Raw genomic sequence first — 21,620 nt, 5'->3', positions numbered from 1 at the left:
GACTCATACCAATTTGTGTACATTTTCTCTTTGTACTTCATATAATATATATGATGGCCCTATGAAATTCAGACACGCAAAACAAAGCCAGAATGAAAACATTTGTGTATAGTTCCTGTGTTATAGCTTTTGCAAGTCCCATTCAGAAAGCTGACCTCCAAGGGCCTTTTTCAGCTCTTGCAATCCTTAACTTCATTTTCTTTCCAAGGAATTTGTACATAAGAAACTAAGAATCTTCAGCTGAGTGAACTCAATAAACACTTTGCAAATACCAGAATGAAAATGCTTTGCAAAAACCCGTTTTCTCTTCATACCAGCACATCTGTAAATTTTATACTCTCTTCCTTTTCTCAGATCCTCCTATTTCTTCAATATATGACCCCTACATGTGCATTTCCCACAATTAATGACAGCTCTTCCAGATACCTTTTAGGTTGTTGCTTTGGGTTTACTTCTTTCCCAGCAACAAAGCAGTTTCCTATACCTTTGCTGGGAAAGGGGGGTAATACGCAATGGATTCAGCTGTCATTTTAAAGGGCATGCACAATCTCTGTAGTTTCTGTATTTCAAGGAGGGTAATTTATAAGCACAGCTCTTGCTGCAGGAGTGAATTTCTACTCCTTTCTTCTTTTCAGTCTTACAGTGCTGGAAATACTTAAGTCTATTATTTCCAGCAGTTGTTTTCAACACCATCTTTGTAAGGACGGACTGTAAAAAGACATACACCTGAGGGTACCAAAATTAGATGACCCACCATAGATTTACACATACCCTTCTGCATCTGAAGCAGCAGTCTGACTTTGGGGGTGATATGATATGTGCAAACAAAAAAACTACAAAGAAAGAAGCTATACAAATGTAGTGACAGTCTTCCTTGGGTTGATTTACATCGTGATACCAGTCATCCTAAACAAAGGAAGCTTATTTCTCTCATACTCATGCCAGTTCAGCTATGCTTTGGGAGACTGGGGCTCCTCCCTCTCCTCCTGTGACAAGTACCAATAATACAACACCCACATCTCTTATCATTTCAACCGTGAATTTAACATTATGTTTCACCAAAATCTCTGAAAATGCGATTACAGATTAAATTAAATCACTCCTCTACCAGATGCTGTGTCCCTGAACAGGGCTGTTGTCCAAGATTACAGTGTAGAGGAAAGATCACCGGATTGCAAATAGCAACAGTTGCTACTCTATTTCTTGTGAGTAACTCCATTTCACTTGGATGCACCTTGTGCTGACATTCTTGCCATATGAAAGCTGACAGACATGTAAAGCCAATGAATAGTACACCTTGCACTAGTACAGTATCAAATGGCAAAAATGCTTGTTGGTTTGTCTAGCAACATGGGCATCAACACATAACAAACTGGCAACCTAAGCAATCATGTATGGCTTTAGGTTCCCACTAGTAGTTTTGATCAAAGCACACCTGCAGCACGCACTATTAAACCTGTTCTGAAGTTAAAGTGAACTAATAACCCAAAAAGACAACTGCCCTGCCCCAAATTTAATTCAGTTCCCTCCTTCCAATGTATTCCAGACTGCTACAATTCAACAACTTCTCCATTACTTAACATCACAGCTCTGAAAGGGAAGGAAGAAATAACGCCTTGTTACTGGAAGTTCCTCCCCAAAAAAGCAGCACAAATAAAACCCAATGCCTGCATTAGTTCAACGTAACAACCTCTGGGGGTAAACATTACTTTCTTCAATTGTTTCTGGCTGTAAGTTCAAGGGAAAGTAGTCTAACCATCAAAAGCAGCAACAAATAAACCCATTCCTCTGTACTAGAACCTATTCTGAGGTACTATATTACACAATCCCAAGCAGATTAACAGAAGTGTAGTGCCAGCACCTCTCCTGACAATATACATTCTGTGGCTTATTCTCAACTACAGAAGATTTTAACTTGAACTCTTTATGCATCTTGGGAGGCAAGTCATGGCTAGGGAAAGAGAGGAACAACTACCTGCATTGGTACATTGCTACCTGTATCAGCACACTGCATTTGTAATACTGCTCTGGAAACGACAAACTCACAGCCTGGCAAACTGTGAAGGCAATCAAGACAACCAGAAGCCTAGTTCCAACTTTGCTGACCAAGAAACACAGTTTAACTACAATCTGAAAACACGCACTGGTTACCCCCAAACATCACATCAGTGCAGTTTTACTTTAAGATGCAAATGCAATCACAAAAGAGAGCTTTGACCTCACTTATTTACCTCATGGCACAATTGATTCGTCTCCTCTTAGAAGCAACAGTGAAACAGCAAATATTCATCAGGGGTTTGCTTTCCACTTTTGTATTGTTGTTTATAAGCAAAAAGGACATTTCTCTTGGCCAAGGCAAAGCTTCACTTGGTCTCTCCAAGGAAACAAGAGTTAAACTGCCTTCTAAGATTCTACTGTGTCAGAAACACAACAAGCAGCACAAATTTCAGTGTTAGTCAAAACCAAGAAGGGAAAGCAAAGAAGCCAAATGTTTCATCAGAAGAATAGAAAGCTTTTCCACTCAGCTCGCTGTGAATAAAGGCACACTGACCACCCATGAAAGTCAGATCTCTAACTATGCAACAGGCTTAGTGCCTGGCAAGGCACTACAAGCTTCCTGTTAAAGCTTCATCCTGCTTGCTTCAAGGTTAAATTTGATCCAGCACATTTGTGAAGGGTGAAGGTCAGGCCCTGTGATTTATGGAATCCACTCTGCCCCATTTTCTTTTTATACCATTTATTATTATTTTCTCCTCCACGCTGAACTCCATGTCCAGCTCACTGGTTTGAAAACTACTTTCTAGGATGCATATTTTGCAAAGCCTATCTAGAGAATCATATCAGGAAAGGGAGTTTAACATGCAAGAAGGCAGCTCTGTCAGAGGTTGGGAATGCAGCTGCCCAGCCAAAACCTTCCACTGCAGCAGGAGTGGGTCAGAGAAAACCTCCTGGCTTCCAGGAACTCTGCATGCTGCCCCTCACTACTATGATCCAGCCACAGCCTTTTCACTCAGCTGCTACTCCAAGCCTGAAGTCTGTTTATCCCCATTCCTGTCTCTTACAGAACCTACATCCTCCATTTTCAGAATCACTGGTGTAACAGAATTCTCAGTCTGTCTACAAATGAACCCAACAGAGTTGACTGAATGAGAAGATGTAAGATTATGACCTCAGTGGATTCCAACCAGCCTGAAACCCTCTTCGTTTGGAACACCGAGCACCAAATGAGGATGCACTAGCATCAGTCATGTCTGATGCAGTCTGCGTTTGAACCAATTGGGCAGGTATACAATAATGTGAGATAAGACACCTGAAAGAAGATGGTGAGGCAGCTGAGAAACCAGGAATTCAAGCTGAAGTAATGGACCTAACTTGAAGGTGTGCACTGCACCAAGCATCTTCTTTGGAGGGACAAGGGATCCATGAAATCTAGCTATGTTTAAAGGAAGGAAACTAAGGGATATTTCTGAAGAAACTAAAAGACTTCTTACAGCACAGGTAAGCTTTATCCTAAAAGCTCATATGATATACTGGAAAAAGAAAAAAGGAATGATGGTACAGAAATCAGACTGAGTGGGCAACTCTGATTCTATGTACCAAATTATTCATCAAGCTGTGCTTTCAGCTGAACAAGGAAACAAACAGAATCTTAGGACTGTTTCCAAAGTCTCCAAAATGCACAAGAATGCAAAAAGCTTTTCAGTTATTCTTGTTTGGTTTTTAAGCCATGCAAGGCCAACATTAGTGAATCATGAACTAGGTCATCATCTATCTCCTCTCACCACACAGACTCCCTGCATGGTACCAAAGCTAATGGTTTAATTACAGAGCCTGAGGAAATGAGAAAGGCAATAAGGCAGCCAATCACAGCAGGAACACATTAATGGCCTTTTTATCTTACGGAATAAATTTGTTTATCTGCTATTTCAAAGGTCCAATGTGGCAATTAACTCTTCTGTTTGCAAACTGACACTAAAGCCTTGTGCCCCAGCTATAATTAGTTACCATCAACATGGCACCGTAGCAACTATGAATGTTGGAGTTAGCCTCAGCAGCCAGTTTCCAATGAACTCAATCCCTTTTTCAGGCCCCTTGCTTCACCAAGAGCCAACTTCTTAGGTCATGTGGAATCCTTCAGCTTCCGACAAGTTCAGTTTTCTGCATCAAACAGGAACTGGAAGGGGTATTTTACAAGATCGGTGTCTCCCACATCACTGCCATACTGAAAAAGGTTACACACTAACTCTAGCGTGGAAAAGATGAAACAAGTTGAAGATACTGTTTTCCTACTATAGCTTCTAAAACTCCTCTGGGATCTAAGGCAGCAAACAGAGTTTGGAGTAGTGTCCATCATCTACCTCTGGAATGGAAGGCTGAGAAAAAAGCATGGGAATATCCATGGTTTTTAAATATACAATTACTGATCTGGTCAAGGGGATAAATGCCCATGTTATTCCTTTTCTAGATTTATGGATTTCCAGAAATTTTGAATATGCTTCACCTTAAGACATAACACTTGTATCAGTTTTCTACTTTGGCAAACAGACCAAGCAGAAGTAATTACATATCATAAATTGATATAAAATTCAAATAAAAGCAACTGCGTGAACAGCTATGCAGTGTTACCATTTCATTTGAAGCAGCTTAATACCCAGTGCCAACCCAACCTAGAGACACAGCTTGCATCTTAAAAGCTTATTTCTCCTTGCAGTTACACAGTAAGCCACACAGAGCTGCTTCACACCACCTGAGGTACCTCTAAGCAGGAGTAATCCATGTACTCTCTGAAGCTCAAATCATTTATTCTTTTTAGCCTCTTAGCTGTGTAAGTTCAGTAGGGGGGTTGATACCTGTAACCACAAACAGGTGAGGTTTATGTATAACTTGGTAAGGAAACCAAGTGTTTTAAAACAAATTTCTTAACACCAAATAATCTAATTTTGTATCATTACATAAGACTCACATACTTCAAGTAATTTGCCCTTGTATAGAAGTATACAGTAGGAGCAGTACAGCCTAATAAAAGATAAGGGGAAAGCAGGAGCACAATCAATGAAGGGGTTCTAATTTTAGATGTGCTGTATCAACAGTAACAAACCGAACTCCGCAAAACCTTTGGATTTTAACATGCCCTTAAACAGGCAACTTCATTTCCTGGCATAAGGTACTTCCACAGTCCGTCCTACTTGTTCCTTAATTAACATTTTTCATAGCATCCACCATCTGCTTTATCAGCTAGCACAGAAATAACATACACTTTCAACTTTTCCAGTCGATGACATCAAATTCATTGCTAGTCTTTAATCTTAGCACAAACTGTTAGCAAACTTTGAAAGACCGCTTCCCTAATGAAACAGGAACCATTTATTTTGTAGTATGTATCATTTTGCACTCCTATTGGCATTTGGGACATCTAACTTTTTTACAATCCAATCTTGATTAGTTGAAGCTGGAATTCAAAAAGCACACATTTCATATGCATTTCATTTTACAATTACAACCAGAGTATGGAGCACAACTGATGCAAATTTATAGTCTTCTAGGATACTTGAAACAGCATCCTCTGTCTTCTCACCCCTTCCTGAACACATACACAACACATTCCCACTTCAAGCCTTATATTTCCATTCTCCATTAAAACTAACCAAGTAAACAAACAGTGGGAAACCTACACAGAAGGAAAATGCAAGCAAATGTAGCCAAGATCAGCCCCCTCATTCCATTCCCATCTACTCAGCCGCATAAATATTTTTGCAGGCACAAAGAATGACCAAGACTACTTCTTAACCACTTCAATCTCCTGACAGATTATGACACTGAATTTGCAGACCGAGCCTAATCTGGTTTCATCCCAGTCAGCACTGCTCCTCAGAATGTCACTAGTTGTGCCGGTCAGAAGTTACCTGCAGTTCACTATCTGGGGATACAAGCTCTTGGAATAGAGACAGAGCACAAAGCACACAAGGGGCAAGAATTGAAATGATTCTCTTATCCCTCATTGCATTTAAAATCACGTCACTAGATTCAACAGCTCCACCTCTGTTAGCAGTCAGAGTCATGTTACAGGGCATTCTGCCATCAGACATGCCACACATTAGTCACTGTAGGGTGCTCCAGTGAAGAACTGGCTAACTGCAGTTTGCCCTTCAGATAAACACCAGCAGACAGAATTAACTTGTGCTAAATCCTGGGATTAGCTGATATACAGCCTGTGCTGGAGCGGGGAGGGAAAGGCAGACTAATAGATTAGTATTAAAAGAACAAACACACAAAAAAACCCAACCAAACAAAAAACATATCAATTGCTAATCAGATAAACACCAAATAACAATGGCAAAAGTCAGGTACGCAACTGGAGAAACTGAACTTCCAGCATTTGTACTATCAGCCTTCTTTCTGTCATTCACGTTTTCCATTTCCACCTCGCTACCACATCTGTCAGTGCCCAAGGCACAAAGCCTCTTTAATTTCTAAATGAAATAACATTAGGTTTCATCACACGGAAGACGCTTCACACCAGCCTCAGTAATTCTCCTAATGGCAGCAATAATCTACACAGAGCCCACATTTCTACCAGATATGAAGAGAACAGCTAGCAAAAAAGGCCCTGTCCTGTCCTTGCTTTTGTTCTTACTGGTAAATAAATAGGCAGAAAATTTCCAAGCCCATGCTAGTCTACACAGAACTCTGGAAGGGGTAACATTAGGGAAAATAAATATCAAATCATTCACTTCTGTACCTTCTTCAAACTCTATTTGAATCAATATAAGCAATAGCTTCATTTTACAATGTCTGAATAATCAATTTAACCAACATAAAAGATGTGGGGCTTTCAGAATGAACTCCAAAGGACCAAATCAACACTAAATAGACAGCCTCTTAAAAAGCACAGGTCTGGAAAACATATCTGCACCATGTGTAGACTGGAATGACAACAATGAGAACATGTTCGTTACCGAGAGCAGGGTGGAGCAGGCATTCTTTATTTGCTGGAACGTGAATAACACCCCAAAGACACATTTAATACAGGCTTCTTTCCTAGGCACAGGTTGCCATGAGATATATGGCTATACTGTTTTTACAGGAGACTTTCAGGGTTGTTATTATAAGAGATAAATGAAGGGAAATGGACATTTCCAGCTTGTAAAGCAGTGCCTGCTTTTCAAAGCATTGTTTGCATTTTTCAAATCATTAAAAGGGAAGGAAACCAAGTAGAAGCTAAGAACAGCTCATTTGGAATTCAACCGGATTCTCTCCCCACCGTGGAATTTCAACCCTGGACTGGGAGAAAGGTTGGATGGGGGAGGGAGTTCGGCTCAATAGCACCAGTGCACGGCAAATAACTTGCTCACAGAAGCTGCTAGAAAGCTGCTCTCATCCTCAGCTGCTCTTGCAGATCCAAGTGCTATAAATACCAGCTCTACAGCTGGTGTTCTTGGAGAACTGCATGCCAGCAGGCTTTGCACCAAGCAGGAGCGAGCCGAACCATACTGTTCTACCTATTTGAAAAGCTGAACCAAAACCATTCCCAAACTTCCATTGTCAACTGATAACCTGAAAACATCCTACTCCAGAAGATGCATATCAGGTCTATATATGTAGCTGGCTTAGCACTGGGAGCTGAGCTGAATAATTCCCTCCTATGTTTTCTGCTTCAAGCCAGATAAAACATTCACCCCCTGCTTCCACTTAACTACATGTCCAATAGCCAATGGCCCCCTCCAAAGGCCGTTTTAACCTTCAGACACATGCCGGCACTACATTAAGTACTACATCATGTAGCACTGGAATCCTGGGGAGTCAGCTGTGCCAGCCTCAGTATCTTAAAGGATTCATGTAGTGAAAAAAATACCCTATTCTTAAAGTAATTCCCATTGGCAATTTATGTTTCCTTCTACTTGAACGCTGAAAGGTAGCTCATTATTTAAACATTTGGTAAAAAGAATCATCTCTAAGCCCTCGTTCGGTGTCAGTGGGCATTAATTCTAGAGGTTTCATTTCATTTCACATGGCTTACTCACCAATGACAGAAAGCTTTTCTGGGTTCGTTAGTAATATTTTCTCTCTTTACTCCATAACAGTTATTTAACTGTAGTCCAACTGCATTTAACATTAGCTGGAATATCCTAGCCATTCCACGGTCTTGCTCCAGATCCATTAGTTGTACCTCTAACATTTAAAAATCATTAAATGTTCATCTTCTCCCACCTCACCAAAATCATCTTCCAAAATATTTTTCTCTTTTTCAACAGTGTTGCAGAATTAACACTTCTTGAGTTATTTTTGCACCATCACGAGAAAGGCTTTAGAAGGAAAACCAAGCACCTAAAAAAATTCCACTTTATTTCTTCTGCAAAACCAAAAATATTCAGAACTTGTAAAAACACAACTGAGCTGTTAACATTGATGGGCATTCAGAGGCAATGATTAAGACCCCCTTCTAGACAAGCAACAGAAATCTCTAACCCTGCAAAAGACAAGAGAGCTCTAATGCTCATATGCAGAGTCTTTGCTTGTTGTCTGCTACGCTATTAGAACCACAGAATAAAGAAGCAAGAACCACTCCCCATCAAACTCCACTCCTTGGAGCAACTATTTAAAGAGAATAGCAATTGCTTCCATTTTCTCTTTGAGACAAACTTGGATTCAAGCCTTTTCTTGCCTGTTACAGGACTTGCGACAACTGCAGTAATTGGAAACAAGACCATCATTAGATCAACTTAGGTAACACTGTGACTTCTTTGACTTGCCTTTGAAACCACTTCCCAATTCAACCCCAACTGCAATACAATTCATGCATCTTCCAAGAGACAACGATTTATCTTCCTATTAAATAGCACTTATTGATAACACATCTACCATGAATGCAATCTAGTATTAACACTGGACAAGCATTCATTTCATTTTAATCACAATAATGAGGATTTACAGATCAGAAACTCAGGGTAAGGGTTAAGTGACTTTCCTCCACTGCTTTTTATTTTCCTAAGACAACCTCATTATGCAAGATACAAGCATAAAAGACTAGAAACTTAAAAAAGGGGGAGAAGAAAAACAAGCTTTACACAGAAAAATCATTACACAAAACATGCTTTAAGAACCAATGCTTTTTGGCAGGCACCAGTCATCAGAAATGGGGTATGCTTATGTTTTTTGAGAAACCTAAAATCTAAAAAGACAGACTGAAAGACTGAATTCTATCTACAAAAATGAATCCTCCCACCTGTTCTATCTTTTCATTGAAAATGTCTCATCAAGAGGAGAAAAAGTAATTAGGGAAGACAGCTACAATGAACTCTTTTACTTGCCTAGCATATGCTCCATAAATTCCCATTACTTTACTATCTACATGTACTCAGTGGTAGTCTAAATAAAAGTCAATTTCTTATAGAGACTTTTCTCAACAGTAATTTAGACCAAAGATTACTTCCACGATACAAGTTCCTTTGTTAAATTATCCAAACTATACTTAGAGAATACTACTGCAGAAATAAACCCCACAGTTATTCTTGTGAAGGCATACGTACACAATAGGGTTTTTTTTCCATTCAATGTGTCTTTTAATGAAGAAAACAGTTAAAAATTAGATCAGAAAGAAAAAGATCAACAAACCACACTTCCCCTCATCTTAGGATTAAGCTTCTTCAAAAAAGGTTACTACTTTTTAGAGCTACTTCACAATGAAAGAGGCAAAATATAGCAATATCCTCTGACACTGTACAACAATAAAGTACTGGCTGAATTACTGACAAGGTTACCTTGGTGTGTGAAGCTTTCAATAGTTTTGACTTGGAAAAATGTATTCTTTTTCAAACATGATTTTAGTATTATATTTCAACCATCACTCATGTAGACAAAGACACCATAAATCAAAGGCCTTTTTCAAGTTAAGTCCTGCTCTTCCACCTGTTTTTATTTTGTTTCAGAACAACTGTATCGAGTAGGACACATCTTCAAAGAAATAAAGTAAAAACCCAGACAGAAAAGGAACTCAAATGAGATGTTCCTCCATTGTTTTTAGTTATTATTAAAATATTTGGATTAAGACCAGAGGTTCATAAACATTAGAGAGGAAAAAATCCACACAACCATTAGAACAGAAGTATTTTTTCCTCAGCCTCTACAGATCAACTCCAGAATGCCTTACGGAGATTTTCTGATGCCAAGGATGTCTGCTTGGGAACTCAACTGCCGTATGTCTACAACAACAGCTGGGACTATTGTTCCTGGCAGATGGGACTGCTCCACTGTGCCTATTTTCATTAAACATCCAATATACCATAAGCAGTCCACAAAAGAACCTTCCAACATCACTGAGACAGAGACTGAATTCAATCCAAACCGGTGATTTTCAGACCTAACCTGAGGATCCAGTTGCACTTGCATCTTTTAAGATAACCTGGACTGTGCAGGCACATTTCTCCATTGATACGGTTTATGGCAAACCAGAATATGCAATCTCAGGTGAACTACAGTTTGAGAACTTTGTTTTACTCTGTCACTTGCACCCATTTTCATTCACCTATTTTCTTTCACCTATTGTACAATTACTGTAATATCAATTGCAGAGGACTTATTCCAAGTTGGAGACTTCCTTAGTTCCCTGCTTCGTTAATTTAGTTTTCTACACACTTATGCAGCTTTTTAAAAGAACGAGCTAGCTGGACTCCTTGCTGGTGATGAATACCTAAATGCTGCCTTGTAGCTACTAGCTTGAGCCTCTGCTTCAGTTTGATTTGTGTTTAGTTGGGCATTGTGTAGCTGCAGAGAGGATTATCAAATCATTTCCACACCAAAAAAGACAAAACACACCCACAAAAAAATCCCATATGGAAAAAAATCACAACCTGAGGGAAACCCTCAGGCTTAGCTTTTCATCTCAATAATCCAAGGCAGCAGCTTCCAATGTTGTTTATTTCTGTTACATTTCAAAACCTGATACAAGAATAAGGATGCAAGCTACTGACACACAAAATACTCCTATATCTGTAGCTCACCTTTCAGCCTGTGTATTATGTGGCAGAATGTTTTTCACCCTCAGCAGAAAAACAGTAATGAATGAAGTGACCAGGCAATAAGAAATTAATACACTGGGGGTAAGATGCATTAGTGTTAAGAGACAAAATATATTCAGTCAAGATATGCTGTCAACCTTGATCCACTCTTGAATTATTCATTTCAAAAAGCTGCTTGTGAGTTTGACTTAGAGGACAATAAACCACCTTTCCAGTATATTAAAGTTGATACATTTAAAGACTGACAAAACCAAACAAAGTTATCTCAGAGGAAAAGAAAACAGTATTATTTCAGATGCTGCAGGCTGTTTTAATATTAGGTGGGATTTTATCAATAAACCACCACCACAAAGAGCAACTTAAAAGCACAATGATGCCAAGTTTCACTAGAAAATAGTCTATATTATATAAATATAATATATATATATTGCAGTGTCAAGCTTGCTGACAGTAAGGACTGCTAACAGAGGATCACCCTAGGTAATTCATTATCAATACGAAAAGTCCTCAGAGCCCACCAACTTCACCTCTCATGCTCTCAACATGGCTTGACTGCACTAAGGCAATGCTACAACACAGCTACACTGTACCTAGCATCGAGTACTAAGTACATGGGGCTTAGAGATGCATGTCCATGTCTGCTGGTGACCTCTAATAAAAGACAACATAGTTCTGCTCTTCAGAACACAGCTCCAAGGGAAAACAAAGCATTCTGGTCAACTGAATCCACTTCCACAGCAGGTGCTTTTGCAAACAAATCCATCTAAGTGATAATAATAAAAGCAATGGTCTTTTCTTGAATTAATCACACTCAGTTGCTGGTTTCGTAGGGTTTTTAATTAGTAATTTGATAGTGACACTACGCCTTCTTTGGAAATAGCTTTGCATTCCCAAATTAACTTAAGTAGTAGGATTTTGCAGCTTCCAACTTCTGTCTTTAAGAATTCCTCTATTACCTTCTATTCTCCTCCCCCACTTCTCCCCTTCCACTGCAGAACTTTTGGCAGTATCCTTCAAATGGATACCATCTGCAATTAGATACGAGCTGAGCAGCACAGGCCTTCTGCCAAAATACCAGCCCCTCAATGCAGTCAGCACATGTGACTTCAGCTGGACTGCAGAATTCCGGATTTCAAACACATACTTCAAAAACAAAGCCTGACAATTCTTTAAGTGCAAGATACTGTACTACTGCAGATCAGTACCTCTGCAGCCACAAAGGGAGAGGGGGAAATAATCTTGTCATCTTAGTATAGAAGACGGGGGGGGAAGACAATGTTTCCACTACCAATTTCAGAATTCCCACGCTTTGCATCCTTCCAACAGAAAAATAGAAGTCCCAGTTGCACACTCTGAGTGCTTTTAACATTGTGGGTTAGAGACCTGGGTAAAAGCTCTTTTTCTGATCTTAAGACATATATAGAACTGTATTCAGTTACCTTCTGATTTTTGAACACTGAGAAACCATCAAGACGGAGATCTACTATGGATCTTGATTAAAGGCCTTGATCTTCACAAGGAAAAGACATAAAAGCCAGATAGGATGACAATCTAATTCTGTAGACCTCAGCCCACAACAGAATTACATTAGTTTCGCTTCTAAGGCAAAGTTAAACCATGTAACAAAACTGAGAATAAGCTTTTTAACATCAGGAGGAGGTTTTGTTTTGCTGGAAAGCCCACCATGAACGATAGGCAATCTCAAACACTGTAAACAGCCAAATGCACACCAAACCTAACAAACAAAAGCAGTGTGTTAGGCAACAACCCTGGTGGCATCAGACTTCAAAAATATAACTTCATTATGCATGTCAAAAACACTCCTTTTCTCATACAATCACTGAAAATACACTGTGATACACTTTATTATAACTGTCCTTAAAATAATCCTAAGCACTCTGCCCCAGTTTCACTGTAATGTAGTCTCTGCTTCATCAGCCAATACATTTACAAACCTGTACAAAGTTTACACTCAGAACCCACAAAGGATTTACAGACCAGCTTGGCCAATCAACACATAAAGGATTAAAATTTAAGTTAACAATCAAAATCCCTTCTTAGTTATCAGACTTCACACTGTTTCATCAATCCTGATCACCACGATACTCCACTAGGCTTTAATTCCACGACAAGGGAACTTTTAACTGCCTCGGAGGCTTAAAATAGTCACTACCCAACAATATCACCAGCCTCTCAGATTTGCCTCCTGTCAACTTGATTAGTGCACTAATGCAAAAATAACCTTCTCAGAGGCAAGACACCTAAGCCTTGGTCAGTTCACGAGCACATTTGGAGTTATGAAGCGGGAATTCCACAGCCTAAAATTACTACTGAATTCCCTTTATTTTTAAATTGCTACATCAAATACAAAAGTCAAATACATTAATGTCACTTTCTGTAGCCAGCTTTTAGCCAGTAAGTTCAGATCTGAATAATGAGTTCAATAGCGTAACTGTGAAGCTGCAAAGACTGAGGGATCATGAAAAAGGAAGAATCCTAGGCAGAAATAGCAACAGTACTTATGCCCCCAAATCTAGTATGTAGCCTAAAAGAATTTCAGCTCAAAGTTGTATGCGTCAAGACACCTTTAGGAAAATTCTTTGGAGAAAAGACTTCTGCTCAGGCTTTTTCCCCCACAAAACAATGCCTGATTCATAGCTTTCATTATATGATCCTCTTCTGTTCCATTAATAAAATTACTCCTCTGTCTATTGCTTTCTTCTGCATGTCTCTTCTGAGAGCGAAATACAGGGGGAAATAGCCCACAGATTTTAAGAACATAAAACTAATTCAACCAATGATTCCTTTCCCACAGTCTGTAATGGCCCCTGACGACTTAAACCTCACCATCTGTCATATCACCCATCTTGTATCAGAGCCACAGGAATCAAATAGAAGACTACCGATTAGAACACTTCCAGAGCACAAAATACAGCTAAAGCCATAAAGAAATTTCCAACTAGATACATCAGGAAGCATTTTTCTCCTTCTGAAAGCTGATGCAGTTTCTTGAAAACGTGTCTTTGTAGCACAGCTCTAGCATTCAGAAACAGAACCAGTGCCTTTTGTCTACACCACATTTCAACTTGGACAAACTGTCAGAGATTCACTGGTCACCCCTGTCGTTATACCACAAACAGGCTTTTTTCCACAGGCTCCTGGAGTTCAAAGTGTTCTTAGTGTCCAAAATGATTGCTGTCATGTCATGACAGCAGCAAGAAAACCTATTACAGTGGCACCCAGCAGTGCTGCTGTAGTTCAGAGCTTGATGGCATTTCCATAACAAATACCATCTACTGGAGTCCGCAGCTCTTCCATTCTACACTGGTTTGGTCTGGAAATTGGCAGGCAATGTTCGGATGCGAGCACCTGTTTCTACACAAGATGACTTTGAAACATTCCCTGTTCCCCCTTGCCCCCCATTTTAAATGGAAATTTTGAAATCCAATGGGAAAGAAAAAAAGTTTGCTTGGGTAATGTTCCATATAAGGTCTGAAGGCAAAAAGGTAACGCACTCTCTTCTGTACAATGCCTCTCTCCCAATGAAACCATAAACATTGTATATAATTTAAGCTAGCACAACCAGGACTTAAATTCCAGTCTGCAGCAGCAGACTGAAGGGCAATATCAGCCAAAAAAAAAGGGAGGAGCCTGTATGAAACCTCCTTTGTACTAACAAGCATGAGTAAATGCTCAAGTACTCAGACAGCAAAGTACCTCAGTGCTCTTGGAGTGTTACTTCCTACAGCTACAGACAAGATGACTCTACTTGATTACCTAATAATGTAAAACTACCATAAGAAGAGCAGCTTATAAGTACAGCTATCAGGCTACATATCACCACCAACACTGAGGCAAATGGTATCAATGCTGCCTTAACCTTAAGAAGCACATATAGCAAGTTAATTAAACCAATCGATAAATGGTGCGCCATATTCAGTTTCCTACAGAAGAGTCTTCTCCTCCAAGTTAGACCCACAATAATTATTCAAGAAGCCTGGCTATTCCTCATGATTTTATGTAGTTTGTTATTTCGTTTAGAGATCTAATCCAGAAAGCATAAAACTTCACATCCTTTCTCCCCTCGGCTTTCTCCCTCAAATCATGCTCCTAAACAAAGGCACCAACTGCAGAATAAGCACACCAAATAAACACCAAGCCCCAAGGAGAAGTTATGCTTCAGTGATTATCATGTGGGGGCCTGCAATGTATCCCTCTAGCTGATAGTCCATGTGATATTCCACACATGGAAGTTAACAAGGTTTTCACTTGGGTATTCTAATCTTTCTGTAGAATTCTCAACTCACCACAAGCTAACACCTTAAACTACGGCATCAAAATTAGACACTCATGATTTAGACTTTCCAGTCAAATTTAGAGACAATTTAGTTTGTAATGACAGCCTTGGAAGAAAAGATACCACAAAAGAGTAATTCCATATGATATAATGTAAATGGCACTTGGTGTAGTCTGACAAAAAGAGGATTACACAGGAAGGGATAGAAGAGAAAGACTCCTTTATGAGATTGAAAGAAACTTACTGGTTGAATTGCCTTGCATCTGGATGATACATTTGGACTCTTTGCTGGTTTCTCGGGAATTGAAGGGCCGGACCCGAACAGCCACCTTCACTGAAGCCCCCGACATTCTGGTTGCTTGTAGTGCAGTCAAGAAATCAAAAGCAAAAGTGTCAGGAGTTTTTCAAGTTATCCTTCTTGGTGGTGTTTTCTAAAAGGAAAAACAGAATTTAGTTATTTGATGTTGACAAAACCAGGGAGGTTCGAAGTTGTTTGATAACTGCAATTTCTGCTCTGCAGTGTACAGGACCTGTACAATGTCTCCCTGGCCAAAAGTCTCTGTCACACGAAGCAGTCCTTTTGAAGTGTACAAACATATTTGTTTTCATTACTTGATTTTCTTCCCAGAAAGCAGGGATGCCAATACCAAAACGAAGATCTGGTTGCAACATGTGTTAGGCTTAACCTAACACAGATAATTTTAGCAGCAAAGATACAGCTACTTAGATTTCAGCATGAGCTAGCTACCATATAGTACAGACCTCTGTTCTAGGGTCAACCCTTGCTGCTACAATGCATTAGCAACAATATTTAAACAAAAGTATGATGGGCCATACCCCACTACCTTTCAATACAAAGCATTCCAGAGAAAAAGGTATACCCAACAACCTTGAAGAACCTTTTGCAGTCCTGGGAAAGTCCTCTTCTCAAAGGAAGTCAAACTCATCAACTACTTGCATATCTACTGATTAAAGGGCATGCTACTCTCTAAGGAAGAAGAGGAATCAAAAATTATTGCCTTGAGGGTAAATGTTACTATTCATCTTCAGCAAATGTGCACCAGTAAATTCATCTTCATTATCAACATACTTATTCAAATCCTTCTTCATCCAAATGATGCTTTAGTTGGCAGGAAACTACCCCCAATACACACAACACAAACTTCAGGGCATGTCTGAGTATTGGAATGCGGAGTTAATAAAGATTGGTTCAATTGTATTGTCCTCAACCAACCTGTTCCCTTAGAAGGAAGTTTTTTAGTCAGTCTACAATTAAGTTAAGTAAGTTTAACTTATTGCCATCTGATACTGTTGGCACTGAAGTTAAGCAGACTCAAAAAGCAGTGAGATTCAAAGAAAAAGCCATCAAGGTCTAGCAAAACACTACCACCTTTGCCTAGGAACTCCTCCATGGCACAGATTCTCAGAATCTTGAAGACTTTACTGAGAAAACATGATTACATTGTTGATTTATTCTTATATTCTAAATACCTGCTGTGGCCACTGATTGAAGACAGGACTTGGGGCCAGGTGAATCTGTGCTCTGACTCACAGTCATTTCTCTCTTGAATCTGAGTCAAAATGGGCAGAACTCTGCCCTGCACAAGTCACCCTGCATGGCCCCCAAACATTGACATCTAATTTTCTGGTTATCTACACACCACATATTCAAGGAAATGCTCATTTTGGGGTTATAATCACAGTGCCACAAAAGCACAAATCCTACTAGCAGATGTAAAGCAGAAGCATTTCAGCTGTAAAGTTAGTTCTACAGCTGGTAAAAATATTTATACATGCTTAACTCAAGTTATGACACATCTTCACACAGAACACAAAGTTTTTCATAAAACTGCATTACTTCATTAATGTCATCACATGGTGAAGGCAGAAATTAAATTACTCCACCAAGGAGAAGTAATTTAATGTGTTCCTTATTTTAGCAGGTACCTGAGGTATCTCACCAGACTAGAATAGGAATGTCTTTAGGAACAAGCCAACTGAATTTCAATGTCTGTGGTACTGCAAAGTGGTAGAATAATGATTCATGAGACAGCCACAAAATCAGCTTTAGGCAAGTACAGAATTTTACGCAGTTTCACTAAAAACTTAAACATGGAATAGAGCAAAGAAGTAATGGGAATGAATGCACATGATGTTCAAAGCTTAACAGATTCTGGGCTGTTCGTGGGCTGCTTTACTCACTCTTGCTTGGAGATGCCTACTTTTTTGCATACCAAAGTGTATCGTACATATAGCTTCATTCTAAGCCTTGTTCCCGAGTATCTACTGCATGGAATTCCTGCTCTCCCTTCTTAATGCAACCCTTGCATAAGTACCTCTGCCCTCACTTGAAAGCTAAGCGACAAGACTAATCCTGATACATCCCAGCAGTATTATTCAACTGACCCTGAACGCTGCTGCAAGAAAACAGGAATGTTACTGTACAGGGCCACTAAGCTTTCTGCTTCTGAAATACAACTTAAGAAATCTATCAAGTGCAAACTCTGTTATTATCAAGTTCATAGTGACACTGTTTACTTTGTCAGATTGTGCAAGACTACGAGTAGGTGGAATTTTCATAGGGTGTAGCACATGACAGAAACTCCACCTGACAGTGGCTTAGTGGTTCTCATCTTTCTCTTTCCCATCTACCCATATTAATGTGAAACCATAATTGGGTCAACTTCCCACAAGGACCAATGAATAAAGAGAAGGCCGTTGATGAAGGGGATCTTTCTTCCCCAAGAAAACAAAAATACAACCAATATGTTCTCATGTTGTTCTTTAGGAAACACAGGGAACTTATTTTGCCTTCTTAATGAAGAGTTCCACATGCAAAGGTATTTTTTCTGATGTCTTCATAGAAATAGTTCTCAGGATATGACATTAATTTCTCAGATAACCAGTATATGCAGGAAACCAGCAAACAGAAGACGGAGTGAAAGAATCTTCTGTTTAAAAAAAAAAATCATTGAGTACCTCAAGACACCATATTCACAAGAAGAAAGCATGAAAAGCCCACCAAAAGAGACTTCATATGCACTAGCTAAATGACAGCCTTGCTTGAAGCACAGCTGTGAAGAAATTCTTACAGAACAGGTCACAAAATCACCTACAACAGCATAAGTTTAACTGCTAGACTTCTGCAATTACCAACTTTCCCCAACCCTAACTTTTGTGCTCGTAGAAAGTTAAATGTGGCGTCATTTTATAACTTATTCATTCTCAACTCTGCTATTTTTCATAGCTGAATAAGCAAAATGTCTACTTGTAAGTGCACATCTCACTACACAAGATTTAATTTTTATTAATAAAATTAACCAAAACTGGTACAGGTTTCCAAGCTTCCTATATATTTAAGTTGTTGGAGTTTTGTGGGGTTTTTTCCACTTACCAGCGATTTTACCTGGTTTTAACATTTTATAAAAAAAGTATTGACCTCATCATACTGAATGGTAAAATAAGACAAAATGAGACCAAGTTGCATGGCACTATGGATAATAAATTGGAACTGTTTTTTCAGGGTTCACATTTTCCAGTAATATCACTTATTACTACAAAACACCATATACAGAGTGGTAATAAGAAACTTACAACGGAGTAAAACAAGATATGCAATGCAGCCTGTGGTACAGATTTAGAAGAATAATATTCGTAGGAGGGCTTTCCCATGCTCAAATGGAGGATTCTCCTAATGTCTTTGAAAGTCTACTAGCTGTGCATCTTTAAATGTTCAGTCTACACGAATTCAATCAGGAACCAAGTAAAAAAAGAACTACATGCTTGTGTCTTTGACATGATTTACCACTGGTTCTAGAACAGGTGGTAGATAACATGAGTTGTTTAGTGAGCTCTATCAGCACAAAGCAAACCCTACATATTAATTTTACACTTATATTTAACTATTATTAAAAGATACCCACTATCCACCCTGTAAGTCAGACAGTGAGGTTTTAATATTAAAGTGTGTCATTAAACAAATCACCCAAATAACTTGTTTGCTTTCTGTCATTCAAGCTGACAAACCCAATGACGTTGGTCAACCACTGTTCATGGTCTCAAAGCACTTGTAACTAGATCTGGACTTCCACAGATGTTTAAAGACGCAAGCTGTTCATTAAGACATGGACCCTTGGATGTATTTGCAAGTTCTGACAAACCAGTTTTTATCCAGTGTCAAAATACAGGACATAATTTTTGAAACAAAGTTGTAAGAAGGATAGGGATTTAGTCAAATTATTATTTCTATACTCAGAGAAGTTTGCAACAAGTTCAAAGTGGTTACAAAAAAAAAAAAATTCAGAATCTGCATCTCTACATTCAAATAAAAAACCAATCAAATCCCACCAGACACCACAAATGAAGAAACACCACTTTTATTTAACGCAGCCAGCCATTGTGGATATTAGCACAGGTATGTGTGCCAGGGAATGTGCTCACTTTTAGACAAAAAAATTGCTTGTAACTTAATCAGTACAAGAGCTCTAAAGAAAGAAAATTAACTAGGAAAGAGATGAGCATATGGAAAGTTAGCAAAACAGCTGTTCAGAGCAGCAGTGGTTTATGAACAAGAGGTCCGGAGTGAATCCTATTTTAGGGCCTCCACTAAGGATCAGGTAGTGATGACAGTGTGATATATCAGCTGAACTCATACACTGCGGATTGCTATCTTTGTACTGAGGGAAGATGCCAGATAAAACAGTGGTGCAGAACTTGGCACCGCACTGAAAATCCACTCGTATCAACATATAGCTATTTATCAACACACCAATGTACTGGATTGTGCAATAGCAAAAAGAACTGAGCTAAAAAGGAGCTGGAAGTGAAGAGAAATATACTTTAAAATTCGCTATGATCATAGTCTACGTTTCAAAGGACAGATACAAATTCACTGTCCTCTTCTGGTGAATTCTAGTTCTCCAACCTCCATTTCATACCCATATTCTGCCAATGACCCCAAAAGTAGCAGGCCTGTCAGCCCGTCTCCTGACGCCTGCCTCCTGACTTGGCTCACAGAGGATTGTCAGATCATCATCCCAATATGGCTGCCTCAGGAATTGTGCTGTTCGGAATCCAGGGACAGATCCACTACCTACAGGTCCACAAAACACACCCTGAAAACCACAATCCTTTTACATTCTGGCATCGTTCAGCTGGCTGAGGGACTACGCCTCCCTCCCGAACCAGCAATCATCGCCGCCACCACATCCGAGCTACAAAGGAGAAAAAAGGACGACGAAACGCGGCGGTATTCGCGACCCACACAGCGGACGGGAATCACACAAGGAAAAGGACGCGAAGCGGTCGGACCGCCATGGCTTGGGGCGCCTGGGGGAAAGGGGAAGGCAGCATCCCAGGGGACAAATACACGCATCACTCAAACGTAGGGGAAGAAAGGCCGAGTGAGGCCCCACGCCCTTGTGCCGCTGCCCTGACAGCTCCGGGGCAGCCTGTCCTGCCAGTACACCCCATCCCGCCCCTCCACCTCTCAGGCCCCATCCCACCCATGGCGGGTCGGTCCCCCTATTCCCCTCATCGAACAACTGCCTAAACCCGCCTCCCCCACCGCATTACAGCATCCATCCCCCTCCCCGGCACCAAGCCGTTTCCCTGCGGGCCGAGCTCTCTCAGCGCCTCACCTGGGGACAGGCGGGGGTGTCCGCAGGACGCGGGCAGTGGGGGCCGCCGGCGTTGTCAGCAGCTGAGGAGGGCGGCGGAGCCGGTGAAACAGCGCAGCTCGGGGCGGAGGAGAGCGAAGAGGCCGGACCTCTCCATCACGCTTCGCTGCCTCCACCGAGGCTGGGAGACCCCCCTCCCGCCGCCAGGAAGGAAGCGGGAAGGGCGAGGGAGGGAAGGAGAAGGGGAGAAAGGGGGAGGGACAAAAGAGAAAGGCCGCGCCGGGAGGAACGACCGCACCGACGAGCTCCCCTCAGCGCCGCTCCCACACTGACAGGCTCACGGGGCTCCGGGCCCGCCTCCGCAAGGGGCGGAATGTCAGCTCCGCCAATAGCAGCGCGCCGTCTCTCCCTCCTCCCTCCAGCCCACCAATCGTCAGGCGAAGAATCCGCGTATTCCCGCCTCCCGCAGTGCCAATCACAGGCTGACACAGCTCTGAACCAATCACAGTTCTGGAATGACCTCCCGCAATGACCATCCCCAGTCCTTCCTTTGAGTCAATCCCTCCGCCGAGCCTCGCGGACACGGGGAATCGTCTCGTCTCCATCCCCAGCCAATCAGAACTCGGGATGGAAGCCGCGTTTTCTCTCTGTTAACCTATAGCGAGCGGCGAGAGCGCCCTCCGGCCGTAT

General features: G+C 40.6%; 1 protein-coding gene across 10 annotated transcripts in view; it reads right to left on the bottom strand.

The window, feature by feature from the left end:
* The window catches only part of KIF1B (kinesin family member 1B), a 93,429-nt gene extending 72,146 nt beyond the window's left edge, over positions 1-21,283 (bottom strand). For 6 of the 10 annotated variants that reach the window (XM_061347966.1, XM_061347963.1, XM_061347967.1 and 3 more), the window contains exons 1-2: positions 20,952-21,280; positions 15,557-15,743 (exon numbers count right to left, since the gene is read on the bottom strand). In XM_061347966.1, coding sequence (XP_061203950.1) covers positions 15,557-15,662 — 106 coding nt within the window. In that variant the 5' untranslated portion in view covers positions 15,663-15,743; positions 20,952-21,280. Of the gene's footprint in view, positions 1-15,556; positions 15,744-20,951 lie in introns of all 10 variants that reach the window. The other 4 variants (XM_061347959.1, XM_061347962.1, XM_061347961.1 and 1 more) reach the window with 2 other exon arrangements.
* Between the last annotated feature and the right edge of the window lie 337 nt (positions 21,284-21,620).

This window comes from Neopsephotus bourkii, unplaced genomic scaffold (genome assembly GCF_033783945.1).
Source record: "Neopsephotus bourkii isolate Nb327-2 ecotype Australia unplaced genomic scaffold, CSIRO-AGI_Nbou_v1 NB_333, whole genome shotgun sequence".
In the NCBI taxonomy this organism is placed as follows: Eukaryota; Metazoa; Chordata; class Aves; order Psittaciformes; family Psittacidae; genus Neopsephotus; species Neopsephotus bourkii.
The sequence above is the reverse complement of the archived record's forward strand: the minus strand, read 5'-3'. Positions and strand labels throughout refer to the sequence as shown.